Raw genomic sequence first — 24,545 nt, 5'->3', positions numbered from 1 at the left:
TATTTCTTGCTCCTTGTTTCTAAGAATCTTTCCAAATCTCTTTAGTTTCCTTCTCTTCCCTCCTCTGAAATAAACTAGATGTGTTAATTTATTTTGCAAGTCTACATTTAAAAAACACTATGATAATGCACAATAAAGTTTTCTTTTATAAGGATTAAAAGGTAGTGAACAGATACTGAGCACTTCTTAATACTCAGTAGTGTGAAATCGCCCTCCCCAAGTTATCACTGTTCATTTTGTTGGGAAATTGAATGGCCACTTTTAGGGCTCAATTTCTTTACCTCTGAAGTTTTTAAATCTCTTCTTCTCCTAGATACTTCTCTCTAGCCTTGTGTAATGTTTACTTTGTTTCTTTATTTATCTATATGAATACTTCTCATCAGTGTCCCCTACTGCATATTTGTCCATACCATGTTTATTCTCCTTGAATGTCTCCTAAAGTGTTCTATTCTGGGTCCTCTTATTATTTATACATGTGCATGCACACATACACACACAGTGCACACACACACAGTACACACACACATGTATATTGTATAAAATAGCTTACATGTCTGCACATGTGTATATATACAAATAATAAGAAACATCATGATATTAATGGCTATTGAGTCTTATGTGAATGAAATTCCAGTAGAGGATATTGATAAATAATATTCAGATAGATAAAAAGAAAAACAAATGAAGCAAAGTATGTGTGTACATACATATATTCTCTCAGCAATATCATCAGATTCATTTATCATCCCTTTGCAGATATTATCCAGAACACCAATATATCCAACTTTAGTATCTCTCCTGAAATATAGTCATACACTACTAGCTGCCTTTTGGACATCTCTAATGTCTTTCTCCAACTTCAGTCCTTTATCTATTCATATGCAAAAGTAATGATATTAAAGGATAGAGCTATATATTGTCATCTTTAAATAAGTAAACTGCTGATTCTCTTTTATAGACAGAGTATAATATAAAGTCCTCTGACAATCAGAGCTCATCACAAACAGTCCCTTCACTATTTTCTCAGTGTTTTCAGACTTTCACTTTATTCTCTATACTCAGTGATCCAGCCAAATTTACTGGTGCCCTTACCCAACATATTCTGCCTCCCATCTCCACACCTTGGCAATGTTTACTCACCTTGACTGGAATGCCCTCTCTTTTGCAGTTTCTTCCTCTATCTTAGTTATCTCCTTTCTTAGCTTCCTTTGCTTCTTTCAAGTAACAACTCAAATGCCATCTACTGAAAGAAACTTTTCCTGGTCTCCATACATCTCTAGCCTAGATGCTAGTGTCTTTCTCTCCTCTACTCTAAATATACTTTATAAATCACCCATTATTATCATATTGTCATTCCCATCCCCATACACAAATACACACACACACACACACATACACACACACACACACACACACACACACACACACACACACACACACACACACACACAAAACCTCTGTTAAAATGTAAGGTTCTTGAGTGTAGGGAGTAGTGTTATGTTTTCTCTGTATTTCTAGTGCTTGAGATAGTGTCTGCTATACAATAATACAATAAAACATGATTGTTGGCTGACCAATTTTTCATTTTATTTACATAGATATTTGAGAATTTTTAAATTATGTTGTCTAATTTAGATTTACCCAAGCCAAACTTTCTTCAAGTCTGATTTTAGCTTAAAAGCTTCCTGTTATTCTTAATTGTTATTGGAGTAGAAGGATATACTTTGAATAGAATAAATTTATATAGACTTGCATTTCTCTAGAATAGACTTGAAATATTGATCTATTTCCCACCAAAACAGAGCTTTAAAAAGATTCCTTTACTATTTAATACTCATTCTTCAGTACTTCTCATATCTTAAAACTGAAAAAGATGCCTGCTGTTAGAATCATTTCCTTTGGGTCTTAGCTCCTGCTTTTGTATTGAGTAAGCTCCCTCTTTATTTGACATACTCTAACATTTACTGTTAAGCAATTCTCAATTATAAATCAAAAGCCCTTCTATGAGCCCCCACAAGAAAAATATAAGGATTGCAGTGCATTTAAGCTGATTGATCACAAGGTCACAGTAGATTTAAGGCTTCAGTGAAGCATTTTTTTTAATACTGGGGTCTACTGAAGAGATTTTTCTGTTTGTGGTAAATCTAGTATTATTTAGATTAACTGTTTTTGTTTGCTTGTTTTGTTTTTTTCTCACCCCCTCTTCTGAAACCATACTTAAAAGTTAATTGGGACTATGTATACCCTTTGATCCAGCAGTGTTACTACTGGGTTTATATCCCAAAGAGATTTTAAAGAAGGGAAAGGGGCCTATATGTGCAAGAATGTTTCTGGCAGCCCTCTTTGTAGTGGCCAGAAACTGGAAACTGAGTGAATGCTCATAAATTGAAGAATGGCTGAATAAAGTGTGGTATGTGAATATTATGGAATATTGTTGTTCTGTAAGAAATGACCAGCAGGATGATTTCAGAAAAGCCACTAGAGACTTACATGAACTGATGCTGAGTGAAATGAGCAGGACCAGAAGATCATTATATACTTCAACAACAATACTGTATGATGGTTAATTCTGATGGACAATGAGATGAACCAAATCAGTTCCAATAGAGCAGTAATGAACTAAACTATTTACACCCAGTGAAAGAACTCTGGGAGATGACTATGAATTCCCAGTCCCTCTATTTTTGTCCACCTGCATTTTTGATTTCCTTCACAGGCTAATTGTACACTATTTCAAAGTCCGATTCTTTTTGTACAGCCACATAACTGTTTGGGCATGTACACATATATTGTATTTAAGACTAATTACTTTATAGTAATATATATATATGTATATATATATATATATATACATATATATATATACTATAGTATAGTACTTTAACATACTTAACATGTATTGATCAACCTGCCATCTTGGGGGAAGGGGTGGAGGGATGGAGGGGAAAAGTTGGAACAAAAGGTTTTGCAATTGTCAATACTGAAAAATTGCCTATGCATATATATTGTAAATAAAAAGCTATAATAAAAAAGTTAATTGGGGAGGAAGCTATATTTCCAAATCTTGACTTTGATTTTAATTTGCATAAGGAATCAGTAGCTCCTCAACCTTGAAGAACCATCTAACTGGGCACATGCCCATGATAAATGTGGAAGCAAAAGGAGTGGTTCTTCCAATGGTGAATCAATTTGTATTCTGCCTAAATATTCTGTTTCTTTTCATTCTTTTTTGTTAAATAAACTTATTTTGTTCAATATTATTTGATCTGTGTCTTATTTGGTACCATTTGCAAGCCTTTTCTAAAGAAAAAAACAAAAAACAGAAACAAATCAAGCTTGTCTTCACCATATTTTGCTTTCTACTTCCTTTAATCAATAATAGAAATCTTCAGTTTCTTTAAAGAAAAATAGTTTTGCTTTTTGTCTTGGCTTTTGCCAAAGCTTTTTGAAGAATTACCAAAAGAGTTATTTCATCTCCTCCCAAAAAGAAATGCTAAGAAATAAGCAAATAATTCATGATACATACTTAAATTACAAACAAATATTTCACTCTCACCTCAGATTTACTGTTGGAGCAGTTTACTCATATCTTATGGTCAGCCTGTAGTCAACAACTCATTCTTCTGAGGATGGTAATTTCTCATAATGGTAGTTACAAGAAGACCTCCTACATATCAATCAGAATACCCTGAGGAAACCAGGAACTCCTAAATTCTTAAGGTAGCTACTTAGCTTGAAAAGAACATCTCACCTCTTACTTTGATATACACTATCCAGCTCACTTAGACAGCACATACTCTTACTGCCAAGCTTGTGCAGTCAAAGTAGTTGCTGGGGGATGTTAATATTTGCCCTCTCCTAGGAAATCCAAAGGAGAATCTCAGAATTGTGTCATGTACAACGGACAGAAAAAGAAAGCATGAAAGTAGAATTACTCCTTTAAAAATCTACCAAATGGTAATTTCTCCCTGGATGAGGGACCAAGACTTATGGGGAAAAAAAAATATTTAAACATCTTCTAATGTTAGCATTTACTTCAGAAAGTATCAAGATCCATGTCTGCATACATTTTCTTTGACAAAACACTCAATTTGGGGAAAGGAAGGTAAGATAGCATATGTGAATACCAACCAAAAAGTGTTAATTATACATACTTTTTATCTCAGGGTCCTCCTATCAGATAAGATTAGATTGCATCCTCCCCTTCAGGGAGAGATCCCCTTTCCATAGATTGAATTAGTGAGGTTCCCCTGATTGCCCCAATTCCAATTCTAACCGGTTTTTATTTGCTATCTTTTTGACTTTGGAGAAGTCTCTTTTCCTCCTTGAAACTCAGTTTCTTCCACTATAAAGTAATTAGTCTTAAATTATCATGACATATTTTCCTAAAAAATTATTTTTTTTAATTTTTAAATATGCATTGCTACATGAATCATATTGGAAGAGGAGAATCAGAACAAAGAGGAAAAACCATGACAGAGAGAGAGAGAGAGAAGAAAAACAGAAAAAAGAAGTGAACATAGCATGTGTTGATTTGCATTCAGTCTTCTTATTTCTTTTTTCTGGATAGCATTTTCTATTCAAAGTTTATTGAGATTGCCTTGGTTCACTGAACCACTGAGAAGAACCAAGTCTTTTATAGTTGGTCATCACACATTCTTGCTGTTGCTGTGTACACAATATTCCCAGTTCTGCTTGTTTCCCCTCAGTATCGATTCATGTAAATCTTTGCAGGCCCTTCTAAAATCATGTGGTTCATCATGTTTTATAAAACAATAATCTATAACCTTCATATATTATCATCACATATTCAGTCATTCTCCCATAAGAGCTGCTACATTTTGACACATGTGGGTCCTTTTCCCTCCTTTATGATTTTCTTGGGATACAGTCTCAGAAGTGGTATTGCTGGATCAAAGAGTATGCAGTGTTATAGCCCTTTAGGCATAGTTTCAGATTGCTCTCCAGAATGGTTGGATCATTTCACAACTGCACCAATAATGAATTAGTGTCCCAGTTTTCCCACATCCCCTCCCAACATTTATCATTATTTTATTTTTTTTTTTTAATCAACTTAGCCAATCTGAGAGGTATAAGGGATTGTAGAGGCCCTGAACTCTAAAAGGGAAAAAGTGTATTTAAATCTAGGTGGCATGGTGCTTATAGTTAAGTACCTATTTAATGTGAGATAATTTTTCTCTATGGTGATGTAATGGTTGCCTGTGCTCAGTGTGGTGTAGTGATGTAATTGTGCTGAAGTATTTAAGTGCTGGGACAACTGGGAATGCTCTCTCAGCCATAGACTCAGAGAAGACTTAAGGCTCTAGATTTCAGATGCTAGACTCCATCTTTGACCAGCTATGTGGTAGCTCTCCTGCCTCCTTCACTCCCCTACTAAGACCAAGGACTCGGACTTCAGAGAGCTAGTCTGGACATTACAAAGGAGTACCTCAGAATTGTTTTAATTTGCATTTCTCTAATCAATTGTGATTTGGAGAATTTTTTCATATGACTATGTATGGCTTGAATTTCATCATCTGAAAATTGTCTTTTCATATCCTCTGACCATTTATCAACTGGGGAATGACTTGTATTCTTATAAATTTGGTACAACTCATTGTATATTTTAGAAATGAAACCTTTATCAGAAACATTGGCTATAAAATTTTTTTCACCAACTTTTTGCACTTTCCTTTTAATCTTGTTTCTATTGGTTTTGTTTATGCAAAAGCTTTTTGATTTAATGTAATCAAAGTTGTCCATTTTGCCTTTGATAATGTTCTCTAGTTCTTCTTTGGTCATAAATTACACCCTTCTTCAAAGATCTGATATGTAAATAATCCCTTCCTCTCCTAATTTGTTTATAGTATCACACTTTATGCCCATATTATGTACCTATTTGACCTTATTTCGGTTTGGGGTGTGAGATGTAGATCTATCTTGATTTTCTGACATATAATTTTTCAATTTTTCCATCAATTTTTGTGAAATAATGAGTTCTTATCCCATAAACTAGAGTATTATTAAATACTAGATTATTATAGGCATTGATTATTAGGTTATATGGTTACAAACCTATTCCACTGATCTTCCTTTCTATTTTAGCAAGTATCAAATGGTTTTGATGAATACTGCTTTGTAATGTAGCCTTAGCTTTTGCTACTGCTAGATCACTATTCTTTTTATTTTTTTTAACATTAATTCCCTTGCTATTCTTGTACTTTTGTTCTTCCAGATTAATTTTATTACTATTTTTCCTAGTTTTATAAAATGATTTTTTGACTGCTTAATTGGTATGGTACTGAACAAATAGACCAATTTAGGCAGAATTGTAATTTTTATTATATGCAATTGAAATTTTTTCCATGTTGTTTAGATCTCACTTTATTTGTATGAGAAGTGTTCTGTAATTGTATTCATATAGTTCCTGTTTTTGTCTTGCTAGATAGATATCCACATATTTTATTTTGTCTATAGTTATTTTAAATGGAATTTCTCTTTCTATCTTACTGCTGGGCTTTGTCAGTAATATATAGAAAGCTGATGATTTTTGTGGGTTAGTTAATTTTATATTCTGCAACTTTGCTAAAACTGTTAATTGTTTCCAGTAGATTTCTGGATGATTTTCTAGAATTCTCTAAGTATATCATCATAGCATCTGCAAAGAGTGACAGTTTTATCTCTTCATTTCCTATTCCAATTTTTTTTTTAATTTCTTTTTTTCCTATCTCTAAAATCAACATTTCTAGTACAACATTGAATAATAGTGGTACTAATAGGCGTCCTTGTTTCACTCTTTTCATTTATGATATTGGTAATTTATTCTTTACTGTTTCTAATTAAATTAATCAAAGATTTATCTATTTTTTGGCTTTTTCATAAAACCAGCTCTTAGTTTTATTAGTTCAATAGTTTTCTTCATTTCAATTTTATTAATCTCTTCTTTGGGCTTCAGAATTTCTAATTTAGTATTTAATTGGGGGGGGGTTAATTTGTCCTCTTTTTAGCTTTTTTTAGTTGCATGCTCAATTCATTGATCTTCTCTTTCTCTATTTTATATAATTGTATCCCATAAGTTTTGATATGTTGTCTCATTATTGTCATTCTCTTGGATGAAATTATGCATTGTTTCTGTGATTTTTTGTTTGATCCCCTCATTCTTAGAGGGGAAGGTTGATCTCCCCTGCTAGTATAGACATGCTATTTTTCCATGTAACTGATTTAATATCTTCTCTTGGAATTTATATACTCTGCCACTTGATGAATATACATTTAATATACATTCCTACTTCATTGTTTACAGTACTCTTTATGAAGATGTAGCTTTCATCCTTATCTCTTTTAATTGAATCTATTTTTACTTTTGCTTTATCTGAGATCAGAATGGTTACAACTGCTTTTTTTTTTTTTTTTTATTTTTTACTTTACCTGAAGCATAATAAATTCCACTTCCTTTGATTTGTGTGTCACTCTGTGTTAAATGTGTTTCTTTTAAACAACATATCGTACGGTTCTATTTTTTAATCCACTCCACTATTTGCTTCCATTCTATAAGAGTATTCTTCCCATTCACATTCACAGTTATGATGACCAGTTCTGTATTTCCCTCCATCCTATTTTCTCTTTTGTATATAGCAGTGTTTTGTTTTTTTTAACTCATCCCAGTTACCTTATCTTCTGTCATCCTTCCCCTTCTCTTACTTTTTTTTTTCCTTAATGTTTCTGTTCTTCCTTCTTTGCAGCACCTCCCTTTTCTTTCCCCTTTCTCCTCCTACTTCTTTATAGGGTTAGATAAATTCCTGTACCCAACTGAATGATTAAGTTATTCCTTCTTTGAGCCAAGACAGATGAGATCAAACTTCAGATAATGCGAATCCCCCTCTCTTCTTTCCCTTGATTGTAATAAGACCTTTTTGCTTTCTCATGTGATTTAATTTGTCTCATTGTGTTTCCCCTTTCTTCTTCTCCCAGTGATCCTTTTTCTTTGATATCATCACATCACAGTCCATTTACAACCACATCTTCAGTCCAATTATGCCCCAGTAATAGATAGTTACAGATATCATATTCTCATCTATAGTTGTAGACAATTTAAACTTTAAATGACATATATTTTTCCTTGTTTACCTTTCTATGCTTCTCTTGAGTTCTGTATTTGAAGATTAAAATATCTATTTAATTCTGTTTTTTGTTTTTTGTTTGTTTGTTTGTTTGTTTGTTTGTTTGTTTTGCTGAGGTTGTTGAGATAAAATGACTTGCACAGGGTCACACAGCCAGGAAGTGTTAAGTATCTGAGGCCAGATTTTAATCAGTTCCTCCCATCTTCAGGGCTGGTGCTCTATCCACTACACCAACTAGCTGCCCTTAGTCCTAGTTTTTCAATAGAAATGATTGAAAGTCTCTTACTTCACTGAAGTTCCATCTCCTTAGCTGATAGATGATGATGCTTACTTAGTCTTGCTGAGTAGCTAATTCTTGAAAGTAACCTCAGGTCCTTTGCCTTCCAGAATATTATTCCAGGTCTTCTGATCCTTTATATTAGAACCTGTCAGATTCTGAATAATCTTATCTTTTGCCTTGATAATTGAATTGTTTTTGTCTGATAGGTTGTAATATTTTTTTTTCCTTGACACTGGGGTTCTAGAGTTTTGCAACAATATTCCTTGGGGTTTTCCTTATAGGATCTCTTTCCAAAGGTGATTGATTGATTCTTTCAATGACTATTCCCTTGTCTTTCTAGATTATCAGGACAGTTTTCCTTGATGATCTCTTGAAGAATGCTACTTAGGCTCTTCATTTGATCATGTCCTTCAGGTATACCAATGATTTTTTAATTACCTCTTCTGGATCCATTTTCCAATGACATATTTCACCTGTTCTTCCATTTTTTCATTCTTTTCAGTTTGTTTGACTCATTCTTAATGTCTCAAAGTCATTAACTTCCATTTGCCTCATTCTAGTTTTTAATGTGTTATTTTCTTTAGTTAGCTTTTGTATCTCTTTTTCCATTTGAGTAACATTACTTTTAAAGATATTTTTTTTTCTTCAGTTGATATTTATTTGTTAGGATTACTAAGTGAGAACTGAGGTTGTCTGGATAGTTACAAGGTGAGAACTCAGGTTGACTTGATAGAGGGGGCAAGCTCATTGGCTGGGGTGGTTCTTCCCAGAAGCCCTTGCATTATCCCACGCCCATTCTCTGGGAGAATAAAAGAAGAGGACTCTCAGAGAAAGAAGACTCTCTGCATTACATCAGGCCTGACGGGGCTCTCTGCAGGAAGGGAAGTCACTTCTAAGGACAAGAGTTAACAGCAACTGCCTGGAGACAACGGTTCTCTACAGGAAGAAGAATCTGTCGGAGAGATTTGAGTAAAAGACACAGCAGATCTCTTCCCAGAGAGCGATCCAGCAGCTTCTAGAGACGACAGCACGCTACACTTGGCGTCCACACGTGGGGCAAGGACTTTTACTTATCCTGACAAGAGGAGCTAGACCAGACCTTTGCAATTTGGCGCCCGAACAGGGACAGACACAGTCCTGATTCCAGTGGAAAAGCTTCTGATCTAGATCTCAGTCTCTCTGACCCAGAACCGTGAGTAACGAGGAAACTTTGTTAAAGATTAAGTGAGCGTGCTAATAGATAAATAAGGAACTTAACTTGTTAAGGGCTAAACCAGGAATCTCTTATAGCTGAAATGGGGCAGATGTTAGCTATATTCAATCCCTGGACCTCAGCCGACTCAACCTCAGCCCCAGACGCAACCTCAGCTCCATTCAGGAGTGGTACTATAGAGAGTATAATCAAGATAATTGAGGAGCAGAGTTTACTTGTAACCTGGGTACAGATTGCTAAACTCTTGGCTGCATTAAGACGCACATCCCCTTGGTTCTTAGAGGAAGAAAAGATAGATGTAGATAAATGGAAGCTAGTGGGATATGAAATGAAAGAATTTCAAGCAAAAAATGGGCCTCGTTCAATTTCTGCAGAAGTATTTTATATCTACAACATAGTTCAATTAGCCTTAAACTATCAAGCAAGTTGTAGGAGAAGGAAAAGTTCTAAAAATGAACAGAGGAGGAAGTGTGAGGAAAAAAGGAAAGATCAAGATCTTTCCCTAGAGCAAGAGGATTTAAATGAGGAATTATGGTATGATTCTCTTGAAGAAGCTTCAACCCTGCCTAGAGAACAGATTATTGACAGGCCCACATCAACCCCACCTTCAGAGATGGAGGAAGAAAGAGGGGAAGAGGCAGAAACACAAACAGAATTGCCTGTGAAGAAGCCTAAGCCTATGACAAGATTAGAAAAAGCATTGGTTAAAGCTAAGAGAGAAGGACAGGATATAAGTGATTTTATACATGCATATCCTGTGATTGAAAATACTGACTCTGTAGGTAAAAAAAGGAGAAGATATGCACCTTTAGATTTGAATACAATTAAGGATTTGAAAAAAGGTTGTACCCTTTATGGGGCTACATCAGCTTATGTCAAAATGTTACTAGATGGTTTGTCTTATGAAGTCCTAACCCCGAATGATTGGAAATCCATAGCAAGGACATGTCTGGAACCTGGAGAAAATTTATTATGGCTTGCGGAATTTCATGAATTATGTAAAATTCAAGTCAGATGCAATTTGGAAATAGGAGTTAACACACAATTCACTTTTGAGCATTTAGCTGGTGAAGGTCAGTATGGAGAGAATTCGGAACAGATTAATTATACCATGACAATATATGAACAAATTGCTAAGGCTGCAATAAAAGCTTGGGGTGTCCTTCCTGGACAGAAAGATCGTGGAGAGGCTTTCACTAAAATACAGCAAGGTCCCAATGAACCTTTTGCAGATTTTGTGGGACGTTTGCAAACTGCTGTCAAAAGAACTATTGGAGAAAATTCAGCTACAGAAATAATGACCAGACATCTGGCTAAGGAAAATGCCAATGAGATTTGCAAAAGAATTATATGGGGATTAGACAAAGATGCTCCTTTAGAGGAGATCATAAGACGCTGTGCTACAGTGGGAACAAATGCTTTTTACACCCGGACAATGATGAATGTGGAAAGACAGGGTCCCTCCTGGCAAGGGCCTTCTAGAGAAACTCGGCGATGTTTTCAATGTGGAAAAATTGGGCATCTAAGAGCTCAGTGTAGGTATGGAGATACAGTGAGAAGACAGGGTGAAAGAAGACCTAAAACCCCATGTCCAAAATGCAATAGAGGACTCCATTGGGCATCAGAGTGTAGAATAATTTAGGGAAATGGGATGAGGGGCCCAGGTCCAGGGCCCCAGGCAAAAAAGACTTGGGGCATGATGGCAGCTGATGTTACACCCAAAGAACCTTTAGAAGGCCAGGACTCTGATTTAATCAATCAGCAGAGAAGCAATCACATGGCAGAAAGGGATTACCTGATAAGTCAGTCAAAAGGCAATCAGATTGCAAAAATGGATTACACTTGGGGAGAATACAGGCCTTTTAAACCAACAGGGCTGTGCCCAGTGCAAACAATTCCAATGTAATTGCCAGATGATGAGAAGATATTTAGAAAGTGGTAAATAGAAGGTAATTAGATAGGTTAAATGCCTGGGAGAGAGGGTTTGCTTGTATTTCTTCAGCAGGAGAAGGAATCAGATGGGTGCCAACGAGTCATATTCGCCTTGTCCACCAGAGAGAGACAGAAAAAGAGAAAGACCTCAAAATAAAGGAGAAGATCTAAGAAACATCTGACACTGAAAGATCATGGATAATAAGAAGACTGTTAAAGAACTTTAAAAACCAGCAGGAATCATTGGACTTCCTCACACAAGATGAGACTAATGGACAATGGACTTATGGACATTTATAAATTTTCAATTTATGATTATTTGATTATGATTATGTTATATACTTCTAGCATGTGTTATGTTACTATGTTACTATGTGCTTATGTAATTTATGTAATTATCTGTAATACTTCCCATATTGATGGATTTATGTTTCAAGGTCATGACTGTCCTATGTTCTAAATCAAAAGAAAGGGGGAGATGTTAGGATTACTAAGTGAGAACTGAGGTTGTCTGGATAGTTACAAGGTGAGAACTCAGGTTGACTTGATAGAGGGGGCAAGCTCATTGGCTGGGGTGGTTCTTCCCAGAAGCCCTTGCATTATCCCACGCCCATTCTCTGGGAGAATAAAAGAAGAGGACTCTCAGAGAAAGAAGACTCTCTGCATTACATCAGGCCTGACGGGGCTCTCTGCAGGAAGGGAAGTCACTTCTAAGGACAAGAGTTAACAGCAACTGCCTGGAGACAACGGTTCTCTACAGGAAGAAGAATCTGTCGGAGAGATTTGAGTAAAAGACACAGCAGATCTCTTCCCAGAGAGCGATCCAGCAGCTTCTGGAGACGACAGCTCGTTACATTTATTGTTTTATTTGACCAATTGTATTTGTTAAGGAATTGCCTTCTTTTTCCAAGCTGTTAATTCTATCTTTCATAGGTCTCATTTCTTTTCTCATTTTTTCTTCTGCTTCTCTTATTTGCCTTTTAACTTCTTGTGATCACTTCCAGAAGTGCTTGAGACCAGTTCATTTCAATTTTTGAGATTTCCTCTGTGGACATTTTGTCCAAGTCTGAGTTAGTGTTTTGGTCTTCCCTGTAACCATAGCAGCTTTCTATGATCGAAGTCTTTTCTTTCTTGCTTTTTTTCTTTTCTTTTCTTTTGGTATTTTCTTTTTTTGTTTTGTTTTTGTTTTTTCCCCTTTCCTTTCCTTTTCTTTTTTTTTAATTTATGGTAGAGTCCTGCCCCTGGATTAAAGAAGTATAGTCCTAAGCTTCCTATGCAGCCAACTCTGAGCCTTGGTTTTGAGCACTGGGGCCCTTTGTGTTTTCAGGGATTAGCTTTTCCAGGAAACAGCCTGGTTTCCCAGAATTTGCTTTCTGAGCTGAGACTGAAGGCTGCCCCACTGATCTGCTCCTTTACTGAGGCAGGAATTAGAGTCCCAGTTACTGATCTTCTGTGATTAACACCTTTTCATTGGCTTTCCCAGATTCCATCTGAGCTGAACTGAACACCCTTTTCACCCCAGTGAGACTAATGTTCTTGAAGTTTTTTTAGTCTATTTTGAGCTAGAGAGAGGTTTCATTCCATCAGACTGTTCTGAGGCGTGGTTTTCCAGGGAAACCAGCAGAGCTGCAGCAGTTTTCTAGCTTCACTCCACCCTCTTGGCTCCACTCTTGCTACAAGCACCCTTTCAACTGAAAAACTGACACACAGCTAAATGCAGAAAAAGTTCACTTCAAGTCCTTTGTGCAATCTTGATACATGGCATAAAGTGTGACAGTTCTTGTGTAAACTTTTTTATTTGAAAATATTGGAATGATTAATTTTTTAGAGACTTCTAATATAAAGATTGATTTTCTCAATGCTCTCTGTTCAGTAAAATTTGGAATAGAAAACACTGTGATAGTCAGTGTAAAGAAATAGAAGAAAATAAGAAAATTTTTCATTTAATACTTAACCTGTTTGATGGTATTCTGTGACTTGTTTTTCTTCTCTGCAGCATTCTAATTTCCTTCTCCAAGGTCTTGCTTTTACAGCAATATTTTTATTAAATGTGAAATTATGTTTAAACGTTTTGTGAAGCAACATATTTATTTCAGAAAGTGTCTTACTACCCATATGCAGGCCATTTGCCTAATTTTATATTATCATTCATACACTTTATTCCCTGTATAAATGTAAAAGGCTTTCCTTTATATGAAGCCTGTAGTCACTATATGTTATATAAATTCTTACTTAGAGGCTCTAAAAGCAAGATCAGATAATGACCCAAATAACATAATTCCTGGATCCTGAGTTGCTTTCTGGTCTTTATTCCAATATTCCAGTAGATGTGGGATCTCATTGATGTGAATATTCTCTCTAAAAGATAAATTTTATCTCTTATGTGCATGCTTGACTTTGTTTGCCCATAAATTTTACTACATGTCTATTTGAGAGAGTATCCATCCTGTGTGGTAGTCATCTACTTTTCATTTTCCTGATTTTACAGGGAGAACAATGGAGATTGAAAAAAATGTCCATCAATTGTTTCTCATTCTTGCTATATAACCCATCTCTTTTTTTTCAGTTCATCATCAGAATTTTTAAATTTTTCATAGTATTTTATTTTTTTAAATATATGCAAAGATATTTTTCAACATTCACCTTTGCAAAATCTTGTATTCCAAATTTTTCTTTTTATCTCTCCCTCTTCACCATCTCTAAGACACTAAGCAATCTGATAATAGGTTAAACATGTGCATTACTTCTAAACATATTTCCAAACTTTGCATGCTGCACAAGAAAAATCAAATCAAAAGTAGAAAGAAAAAAAACAAAAACATGAGAAAGGAAATAAAAACAAGCAAACAAGCAATAACAACAACAACCAAAAAATACTATGCTTAGATCTATATTCAGTCTCTGTAGTGTTCTTTCTGGAAGTGGATGACTTTCCATCTTAAGTCAATTACCTTGAATCACTTCATTTTAGGAAAAAAAAAAGTCTATCAGAGTCGATCATCACATAATCTTCTTGTTGCTGTGTACAATATATTGTCTTGCTTCTTTGCTCATTTTACTTGACATTAGTTCACATAAATCGCTCTAAGCTTTTCTGGAATCATCCTGCTAATCATTTCTTATAGAATCATTTCTTACATTAATATACCATAATTTATTCAGCCATTACTCAGTTGATTGCATCTACTCAATTCCCAGTTCCTTGTGTGAGAAGTATGAGAAATTAAATTTGCTGCAAAGTTATCTTGTTAAGACATCTCCAACCAATCACCGTATAAGTCAAGAAATTAGCTAGAAAACAAAATTCCTGACAAAGGGCACAGGCTTAAATCAGCCCAAACTGGTTTAAGTCAATGACAGGATAGAAACTTTTTGACATAGGGAATGGACACCTAATGAGGATTATAAATCTGACCTAATTGTTATTTGGTTTGTAAAGCCCACCAATGGTTAAACTCTAACTGTAAATCTACCCACTCTGAGCCTTGAAGGACCTGAACTAACAGTATAGACCTTGATCTGCCTTCAGTATTCAATGTGTGTCTGGGCAGGGAGCACACCCACTTCTCATGAGAATCCCTAATCAAAGGATTCTTCTCTCACTCTAAAAGATCATTGGGAGTAACAGTGGTCTTTGACCAGCTTACAACTGGTGAAGCAGTGAGCTATGGCAACTCTTACTAGGCTTACTCCCCCAACCCTGCTGAGTTCCATAGACTCTTTTGATAATACTTGCTACTTCAAAAAGAGCTGGTATAAACATTATTGCACACATGTGAGACCCATATCTTTTCAATCAATAATGTTTTTCTCCTATGACAGCATAGTTTTTCCATCCTTGTGTTGGAAAAATCATGCTTTCAAGTATAATATTTAATATAGAATAAAATGAGCATGACTTTTCTTACTATGGAAGCAATTGTGATTAACAGTCATTGACTGACTAAATGTATATTTCAGTAAGCACCTAGTCCAGGCAGCATGTCATTGTGGCACTGTATTTAAAGTTTAAAAAAAAAAAAAAAAAAGACCTGGCTTTAAAACATGCATCAGTATTTACTGCATATGTAACCCTAGGCAAATCACCTAGCTTTTCTGTGCATCAAATTATTTATTTGTAAAATGAGTAGACTGCATTCTGTATCCTATAAGAACCTTCCCAGATGTAAGTCTGTGATTTTTTGACTTTCAATATTATTTTAATTTCTGAATAGGTTTTAAGGCCCAGGTTTAAGGACAATGCTTGGAAGTTGTTTATGAGACATTAAGACAAGTTATTACATAGGTGGGTTTAATATAATATTGCATATTAAAATTAAAAAAAATTCTAATACAAATCTCAAACTACCAAATTTAAAAAAAAAACTTAGAATATTGAAGATTTTAGTTTTTTATTTTATATTTGGTGCTATAGAAATACAAGTGGCTTCATATTGTTACTTTTCATCTTATTACTTTCATTTGCGACTGAGACAACTAAGAATGATATATAGGTTTAAGGAAATTGACAAGTTATTTACATAAGATTAGATCCAGACCATATTAAAGAAATAGAAATTATTTTTCTTGTAAAAGATTTAAGAGGTAAAATATTACATATTTCCATTGGAGGGTTTTACAGTTGTAGCAATGTTATTTTGGTTCTCTTTGAGAACAAAGGACAACAACAACTATAGTTAGAGTATATTAGAGTTGAAAGGAAGTGGAAAGATCTAATACAATCACCTTCGTTTTATGAGTGAGGCAACAGAGACTCATTGAGATTAAGTGGTTCGCCAGCAATAGCATGTCTAGTCAGTTTGCAAACCTGAGCTAGATTTGAGGTCATTTAATTCCCAGAGCCAGTCTTTTACAATTCTCACAGCTAATAAATTGAAATAATATCCAGTTCTCTACCTCCCTCATTTCACTCATTGACCTTCTCAGACAGCATTTTAGGTCCCTAGTATGAATGGACAGATAATTACACCACTGATATAAGATAGGTTCTTAAGAGAAAAGAAGTATTAAAAATCAGGACCAGAGAATTTGGAGAGTCTACTTCAACAGGAGCCATTTGAATGTTGTGAATGTTGTTACATTAACAAAGAGACATGCCAAGCACTACTGAGAGCTCCTACTGGGCTACATTTCGGAAGCTTCCCAAGTGTGCTCTACTTGTCTGCCAACAGATGCCTCAAGTAATGCTATATTCATCACTTCCTAAACTTAAGCCTTTGTTAAAGTGTACATGTAGCCACTAAGCTATTAATAACCCTGAACTAAATACATTAGCTTATCAGGCTGTCTGGTAAAGGTTGGGATTCTAAGGTAAAAGACGATGTATGAGAGAGGAATAGATCTGTTTTGATGGAAGAAGACCAGAACAAAGTCAATAGAACAATTCCAGAAAGGATCTCATATTGGGTCCCAGGGGGAGCTAGTGCTCTGATATTGATAGATTTGGGAAGCAGAGGGAGAGTATAGAAAAGACAGAATAAGAATGCCTTTCTGGAGGCAGAGAGAAGTAGGGACCAATCACAAGCTTCACCTCTTTCAGATTTTGCTAAGTGTCAGACATGGATTCCATGTAACCTTTAATATTATAATAATCTTAAAAAGAATGGTTACATTCAAAGAATGTTGATTTTGTTTCAAGGACTTAATTACAGTAGCATCTATCTTTGGTCTACACTCTCTCCAAATCTCCTAAACACTAAGTAGTGATTAATAGCCAGTGGCCCTCAGACAGGGTCAGACCCTCTGTGTGAATCTGACATCTAAGAATATTTTTCATAGTAACATGACTATGAAAACATTTGACAAAAGTCACAGGAGAATTTGTATCTGTTTCAGAGGAAAAGGGATCCATATAGATGAAATAACAGATTCTTCAAATCTATCACAGCTTGTGAGGTCAGTGTAGATGTCATCCCTCAGTGATCCTTGCAGGTCCCAAGACTGGTCCTCAGGTTGACTCATTCAGCTCACTCAATAACCAATTCCACCTTTTACCACATTTCACAGAAATAATGCATAACAAAGGAGATGTCAGGTTTCCTACTTCAGTTTTTTTTCACCAGTGTCTAATCAGTTATTGAAACATTCAGATCCCAAATAACTGAAATTTTCTCACCCAGTGGGCAATAAGGAGATGCATGATAGGTAAAGAACAAAGTATAATTCATTTGAAGTGGTAAAATAGGCCCCAGAAGTGGTAAATAGAAATAGGTTTGGGAGAACAATAGATCTGGGAGGCATAACTGTAAAAGAATATTATTAAATATGATAACAGATTCAATTCATGGCATATGTTTAGGCATCCATCACAAGTTATAAAGGCATGCTATTAACATGAATAGCTTCAAGCAGATAAGACACAGAAGGCAGTCCTACTGAATGAGCAATTTATATTTTGGGGCATACAAACATTTTAAATTTCAGAGGAGCAGAGTTAGCATCAATAAATAAGGGAAGAAACCAGGAAGGAGTTTGGGTTGGTAAAGGCAGGATCTAGGAGGCACTAGGTAGAATCCACCTGATTGACTAGGTCACAGACCTGTCTAAAGATATGCTAATCAAAGCAGTGCCAGAGAAGTTTGAAACAATGGAGGCTAATTAAGAATTTTTCCTCTCATCATTCTCTACAAACCAACGTATCTGGGAGAACTGAAAGGAATAGGATGAGCTTCTTTTAACAAGGATCTAAAAGCTAGTTTAGCTCAATTTAAGCTAGTTTAGGGTACATCATATAAACAAGAAATTATAAAAAAGAAGTGAAATAATGCATGTCACCACTGCAAAATGTGAACAAAAAGATGATGTGCCAGTCTTAAGTCAAAAGAGAACTAACTAGTAGATAGCCCCAATCCACTGATATCCTCAAAATGTCAAGAAAAATTAATAAGCTTTGAAGTTTGCATAGTGCTTCATATATGTAATCTCATTTGATCCTCATAATACTTTGAAGAAGGAACTATTATTAGCCTCCTTCTACAGAAGAAATTGAAGATTAAATGACTTGCCCTAAGTCACATAACTAAGTTTCAGAGCTACACAGCAAGTCTAGTGATCTATCCTTTACATCATCAGTTCCCTCTGCAATAAAGTGAAAAAATAGAACATTAGGTATATTTCTTTTGATTAACTTTTGAGAGGAGGTTATAAGAAGAGTAGAGCTGGATGGATTGTTACCTACAAGAAGAATTCAATGACCAGATCCCAGACCCATTGGAACATTTGATCCAAATCAAATTTCACCATTCTAGATCATGGAACATAAATAATAGAAATGATGAGATTGTTGTATCAGTTCCTAGTTTGAAATAAATACAAGGTTCAAGGCACTTATGAAGAATTCATACTGGCATTCTCTTTGCCTAAAGGTATCTTTATTTATGAGAATAGATTAGAGAGGACATAAAATAGACACCAAGGGTAGTAAATAGGAAATAGATTCAGGAGAGCATATAGTGTTGTGCCATAGTTCCCTTCTAATTGTCCTGTCTCAGTTTCCCTTAATTATTCTGCCTCAATCCCCCTGGTTGCAACACTACTCTTCCCTCCTAATCATTAGAACTGACATAATTTAAGACTGGCTACGCTAAGATTATAAACTGTAAATATTTAATCCAGATAAGAAGAAAGACCTTCCCTACTTATGAGAATGTCCAGTGCCTCCCCCCATTCTGTCATTGTTCTTCTTGATCCCAACTTATCAGAATGTCTGGTGTGTCTGGTGCCTCCCCCCACCCTGTCAGAACCAGAGTGATAGTCCGTTCTGCTCTCAGTGATCTGACTCTGCCCCTGCCTCAGTCTACCCCAGTAACTTGGAGCCACATATGTGCATATATGTGTGTGTGTGTGTGTGTGTGTGTGTGTGTGTGTGTATATATATATATATATATATATATATATATATATATGTATATTTCATGGAAACCTCACATTCCCTACTTTGAGATAGCAGCTCTGGGGTAATATGTTCTCAGCACAATCTCACCCTCTCATGTAAAATATTTTAAAACTCTCTAATCTCTATTTTGCCTTAGTTTCTCCAATATTATGATAGTTAGCAAGAAAAAGGGATTTTTAACAATTAACAAAAGAAAAGACAAGTTCCCAAGTAGAATTCACAATTAACCAGCAGAAAGGAAATACATCATGAGGTAGGAGTATTCCACTGACTTGCAGGCTAAATCCATAGAGGAGTTTAACACCCTAAAAGAGTTAGTTAATTATAACAAAGAGAAAGACACCATGAGGCAATGAGATAGGAGGTAATAAGAAAGACACCATGAGACAGAATGACATAATAGACTAAGCCTAAAAGGGATTCAGTAAAGATGGCTGGGCCATGGGCACATTTATAGAGAAAATTTTACCTTGGGAATTTGTTATTATTATTTGGCTTTCCTGTTGGATAGGTGGGGTTTTCTAAAGACCTCTACCTGAGGTGGGACTGAGGTGATCTTATCTGTGTCCTTCCCTGCCTGCCTCAGGGAACATTACAATCCTGTCAGTGCTTCAGGCTTCCTCTGCAAACCCCATAGCAAACCTTACAAATATAAAAATGAAAATGAAGTTCTCTAGTATTATTTTTTTATAGAGTAATATTCTGTAGAAAACAAAAATATCAATGCCAAAATCTTATTTTCAAGATGAATGAAATGTTGGATTGGCTTGTCATCTTGTTGAGGTGTGAGAAATGAAGGGTGAGAGATACCCTAATAGCAATGGAGTCCCCAGGCCTGTGTCACAGGTTTTTGCAAAAGAATTCAAAGTTCCAATCTCTAAGCAATGTTTTTGGCAAAATGAGTTTATTACACTGAGAAGTTCTCTCAGTGGGCTAGTTCCTGATTAGGAATTAGCAAAGGGTTAGGTAAACAGCCTTGATTTTTATTTAGCCTTCTATGTCCCAGGGCAGGAAGAGATCTCCTGATGATTTGAAGGACTAATCAATAATGAGTGGTAATTATGCCCCAGGTCAACATCTCCAAATGAATTGTGGGTGGGGATTATTGTGAGAGTTTCCCCTGGGAATCAAGTAATAGGGTGGGGATGCTCACAATGTTCCTAAGGGGTTGAGTTTTAGGGTTTTTCTAATCCAGGTCCATCTTCCCCCAGAGATCAGGGGGACACAGTTAGTTACATTAGTGTGATCTATTTTTAAACATAAGCATATTTCTTTTATCTTCTGAACAAAGAATTTGCAATAGGTACATAAAATCTCTCTAAGATCAGTTAGATTATAGTTGCTTTAAAATATGTAAGCTTATCCTCAAAAAAGATAGAAAAAAAAGCAATTTAAATCTTTCTTTGAAAAGGTGGGGAACTTTTGGTCTGGGGCATTAACATATATTGTTAGATATGATTGGTATGTTAGTTTTGTTGAATTGCTTTTGCTTTTCTTTATCTTTTTAATTTTTTTTTTTTTTTTTTTTTTTTTTTTGCTGTTGTTCTAAGAGAAGGCTAACAGGGCAGGAGACAGGATTATATTCTAAAACTAAATGACCAAAATAAAAGCCACAAATAAAAATTTTAAATGTAAAATAAATGTGTGTTAATGATATTCAGGATATTTCATATTTTCTATTTAGTTGTCTGTGTGTGTGTGTGTGTGTGTGTGTGTGTGTGTGTGTACATGTGTTTGGGTGTGTGTACATGTGTTTGGGTGTGTTTTTGTGTGTGTTATTAGATCTGGGATTTCATTATTGCTGGATTCTCTGGGTTAGGAACTTCTGCAATGCAAATTGTGACTTTGGGGCATTGAGAGATTAAGTAACTGAACTAGGGTGACAGAGCCATTAAGTTACTTAAAACTGAACTTGGAACAGAGTTCTTCCAGTCTTTGAATCCACTTCTGTATACTATATCATGCTTATCTCTTGAAGAATCTTAAAAACTAATCTAACAAATTTAAAATAAAGTATTTGGCATATCTTTTTAAGAGTCTGGATTAAGGACATGTTAAGCAGTTGGCTTAATTTTTTTTTTAAACTGTAATTACTAGTTTCTAGTAGTTTCTAGTAGTTTAAAACCTTGTACTTGGTAATGATGCAGTTCAGTGCAGGGCAGAGAGTTGTGGGAACCTTCTCTGGTCGGCCCACAAGTCCTTTGTAAAAGAATTTATGAACCTGAAAAGTTAGACTGGCAAAAAGAAGTTTATTGACACTGTGAAGTCCACCTTTGCTAGGAAGATTGATTTCCTTTGTGGCAAGATCCTGACAGAAAAGTAAGTCTAACAGAGGAATCCTGGCAGAGAGAGAGACAAAGTTCCCAGCAGAGAAATCTCCTAGTAGAGAAATCTCAACTGAGAGGTAAAGTGGGTTGTGTATCTGTTAGGGAAATAGGTGACAGAGATAAAGAGGGGTTAACACTGAAAAGAGAATGTCTTCTCAGCAGGCAGAGGGTCACAGCTATGCCAAGGAGAGAAAGAGGTTCCTTGGCATGATTCCTGCTTTTGGCCCTCTGCAAGGAAGTGCCCCAAGTTGCCCCCTTTTTATAATTTGAAACTTTAGCTAAGGGCTGGGTGCAGTTTGAGTTGAAAATCAGACTAATATCTTTGCAAATTGAATAGAAATTTTCCAATTGAATGAGTGTCCCTGGACTAATCTCCAATAAAGGTTGATAGAAATCTAGATCTCCAACTCAGGCTAAGTAGAGCAGGTCCTGGACTCAATTAATCCCACCAAGATAAACAGAATGAAACCATTTATCTTGATTCTTTGGGGCAGGTCTTTCTCAGGGGAGAGTTCAAGGAGTTTCTCCCCTTCAAGTAGTTCTCAAGTGTTCACCTCATGGTCCCCCCTCCCCAAGTTAGGACAGCATAGGGGTTCTTCACATTAGTAATGTGTTATAGAAAGACCCCTGGACTTTGCAAAGGGAAATGTGTGTTTATATTCCATAACTTATCATATAGGAAATCAGAAGCAATTGAAAACCTTTGGGACCTCTAGCTTCCTCATTTGTAAAATGAAAATAATAATATACTACCAACCTCAAGCTGTTGTTGTGAAAGAAGCACTTTTCTTTTGCAGATCTGTTAAGGGAACATACTGACATTTTTTGGCTTTCTGTTTATATTTGTGTTTAAAATATTCTTATATATTCTTACTTCAACAGTATATATTCCTCTGGGATGGGAAAAGAAACATTCTGTTTATGTGCTGTTAAATTGATAGATTGAATAGACCAGAGACCCCTCTTTATAAATAAAAATGATAAAATCATTTTCTGCCATTACAAAGATATCAGTAGAACTCAGAATTTGTGCCTTTGGTTATCTGCTTTTTACCTTACATGGCCTTACTACATTTGCAGCCAACATTCTCAGATAACAAAAACATCAAGAGTAAAATATTTATAATACATTACATATTCAATCATAATCTTCATTCATTTTAAGTCCATGAACAGTCAAGCCCTTCCCAACTTCCATAGATATGAATACAGATCAAAGTCATTTAGGCAAACTTTAACTTATACAAGGAAAAATACATCACCTACTTCAAATTATCTTACCCTACAGTGTTTATTTTATTTTGCATTACTTAAGTATAATTATTTGACTGTCATTTTGAACCTCCCTAACAGCCCCCCCCCCCAAAAAAAATTAGTATGAGAATAAATTGTTAGGCATCTAATGGCAAATGAGGAGAATGAGATCTTATAATGCATTCATTATGCAGAAAAAGAAGAACCCTAAAATTATAAGATACTTGAGTAAGGAAACTGTATTTTTTTTTTTGCTCTCACTTAGCAAATTATGAGGTATAGAGAAGGTAGTCAAACAACAAGTTTTTTTTTCCTGTTTGAGAACATTGGAGTTTTGTTTTGTTGTTGTTGTTGTTTTTAATTTTGGCTACTACAATATTTTCACCATGATTGTTTTTTTCTTTGTAGGTCCAATCTGGATATGATGTGGTACGCTATGAGAACATTTTCTCTCTCTGCTGGGTTCTAGAACAGATACTTCAAGACAGACCGGAAGACAATCTTTTACCAAGTATAAGCCCAGAAGAACAGGAAACCAGAAAGTTTCTTGATCAACTTGATCAAATTATTCTCTATCTCTCAGATGAATTTCCTCTGTTTACTTTATACATATGGAGAGTGGGTATTCTTTTGAACTCAGCTCAGATAAGAACTATTGAAAATAACTCACCTCACTAACCATTGATCATATTTCTCAAACATATTAAAGGTGTATTTGGAATATTTGTGCCTGCAACATTTTCAGAAGAATAAAAGACTCAGTATTGAAAACATGAAATGGATTTGGCAATAAAATTATTCATTTGGCTTATCCATTTAGCTTAAAAATTGTCTATAATAGAATATTGAAGTTGTGTTAGCCTTCTGTTACAAAGCTAATTTATGGTAAGCGCACCCTTCTTTATCCTGCCTCCTCCTCTTGGAAATATAGCAATACTCAGATTATGTTAATTATATTATAATTTTTGTCTTTTTCCTATGGAATCATTTGGTTTATTTATATCTATATCATACAAATAGAATAGTCTTTAAAGAGATTTCCCCTGTAGCATAATCTAATTGAGATACAAAAATAATTTACAGTTTTTCCTTAAACGATAGTTTTGAGACAAAAGTCATTGCAGTAATTACATATATATATATATATATATATATATATATATATATATATATATATATATATATATATATATATATATATATATATATATACACACACATATATATATTTTTTTCATCTCATAATTTCATCTCCATCATTGTATATCATAATAATATTTTTCCAAAAACTAAGTATGCATTTGATGCTGAAATATATTAGCAGCTGTTTTTTGGTCTACCTCTGTAGATATTGAGATATTTCTTTTTTGCTTGTTGCTAAAAGTAGAAAACTATCATATTCCTATAATTGTTTTTTCAAGCAGTTCATGTAGACTTAACTAAGCCATTTAAGACTATGTAACAAATTTTAAAACCTTTGTTCAGAATTATGTTGTCCAGTTATTAAATTTGTTGATTCTACCAT

The 24,545-nt window shown here is 35.0% G+C and overlaps 1 protein-coding gene across 2 annotated transcripts in view; it reads left to right on the top strand.

The window, feature by feature from the left end:
- The window catches only part of MEI4 (meiotic double-stranded break formation protein 4), a 306,413-nt gene extending 282,318 nt beyond the window's left edge, over positions 1-24,095 (top strand). For both annotated transcript variants that reach the window (XM_074265431.1, XM_074265429.1), the window contains exon 5: positions 23,429-24,095. In XM_074265431.1, coding sequence (XP_074121532.1) covers positions 23,429-23,698 — 270 coding nt within the window. In that variant the 3' untranslated portion in view covers positions 23,699-24,095. The remainder of the gene's footprint in view (positions 1-23,428) is intronic.
- The last annotated feature ends 450 nt before the right edge of the window (positions 24,096-24,545 follow it).

Source organism: Sminthopsis crassicaudata, chromosome 4 (genome assembly GCF_048593235.1).
Source record: "Sminthopsis crassicaudata isolate SCR6 chromosome 4, ASM4859323v1, whole genome shotgun sequence".
In the NCBI taxonomy this organism is placed as follows: Eukaryota; Metazoa; Chordata; class Mammalia; order Dasyuromorphia; family Dasyuridae; genus Sminthopsis; species Sminthopsis crassicaudata.
This window is presented reverse-complemented; position numbering and strand designations above follow the sequence as displayed.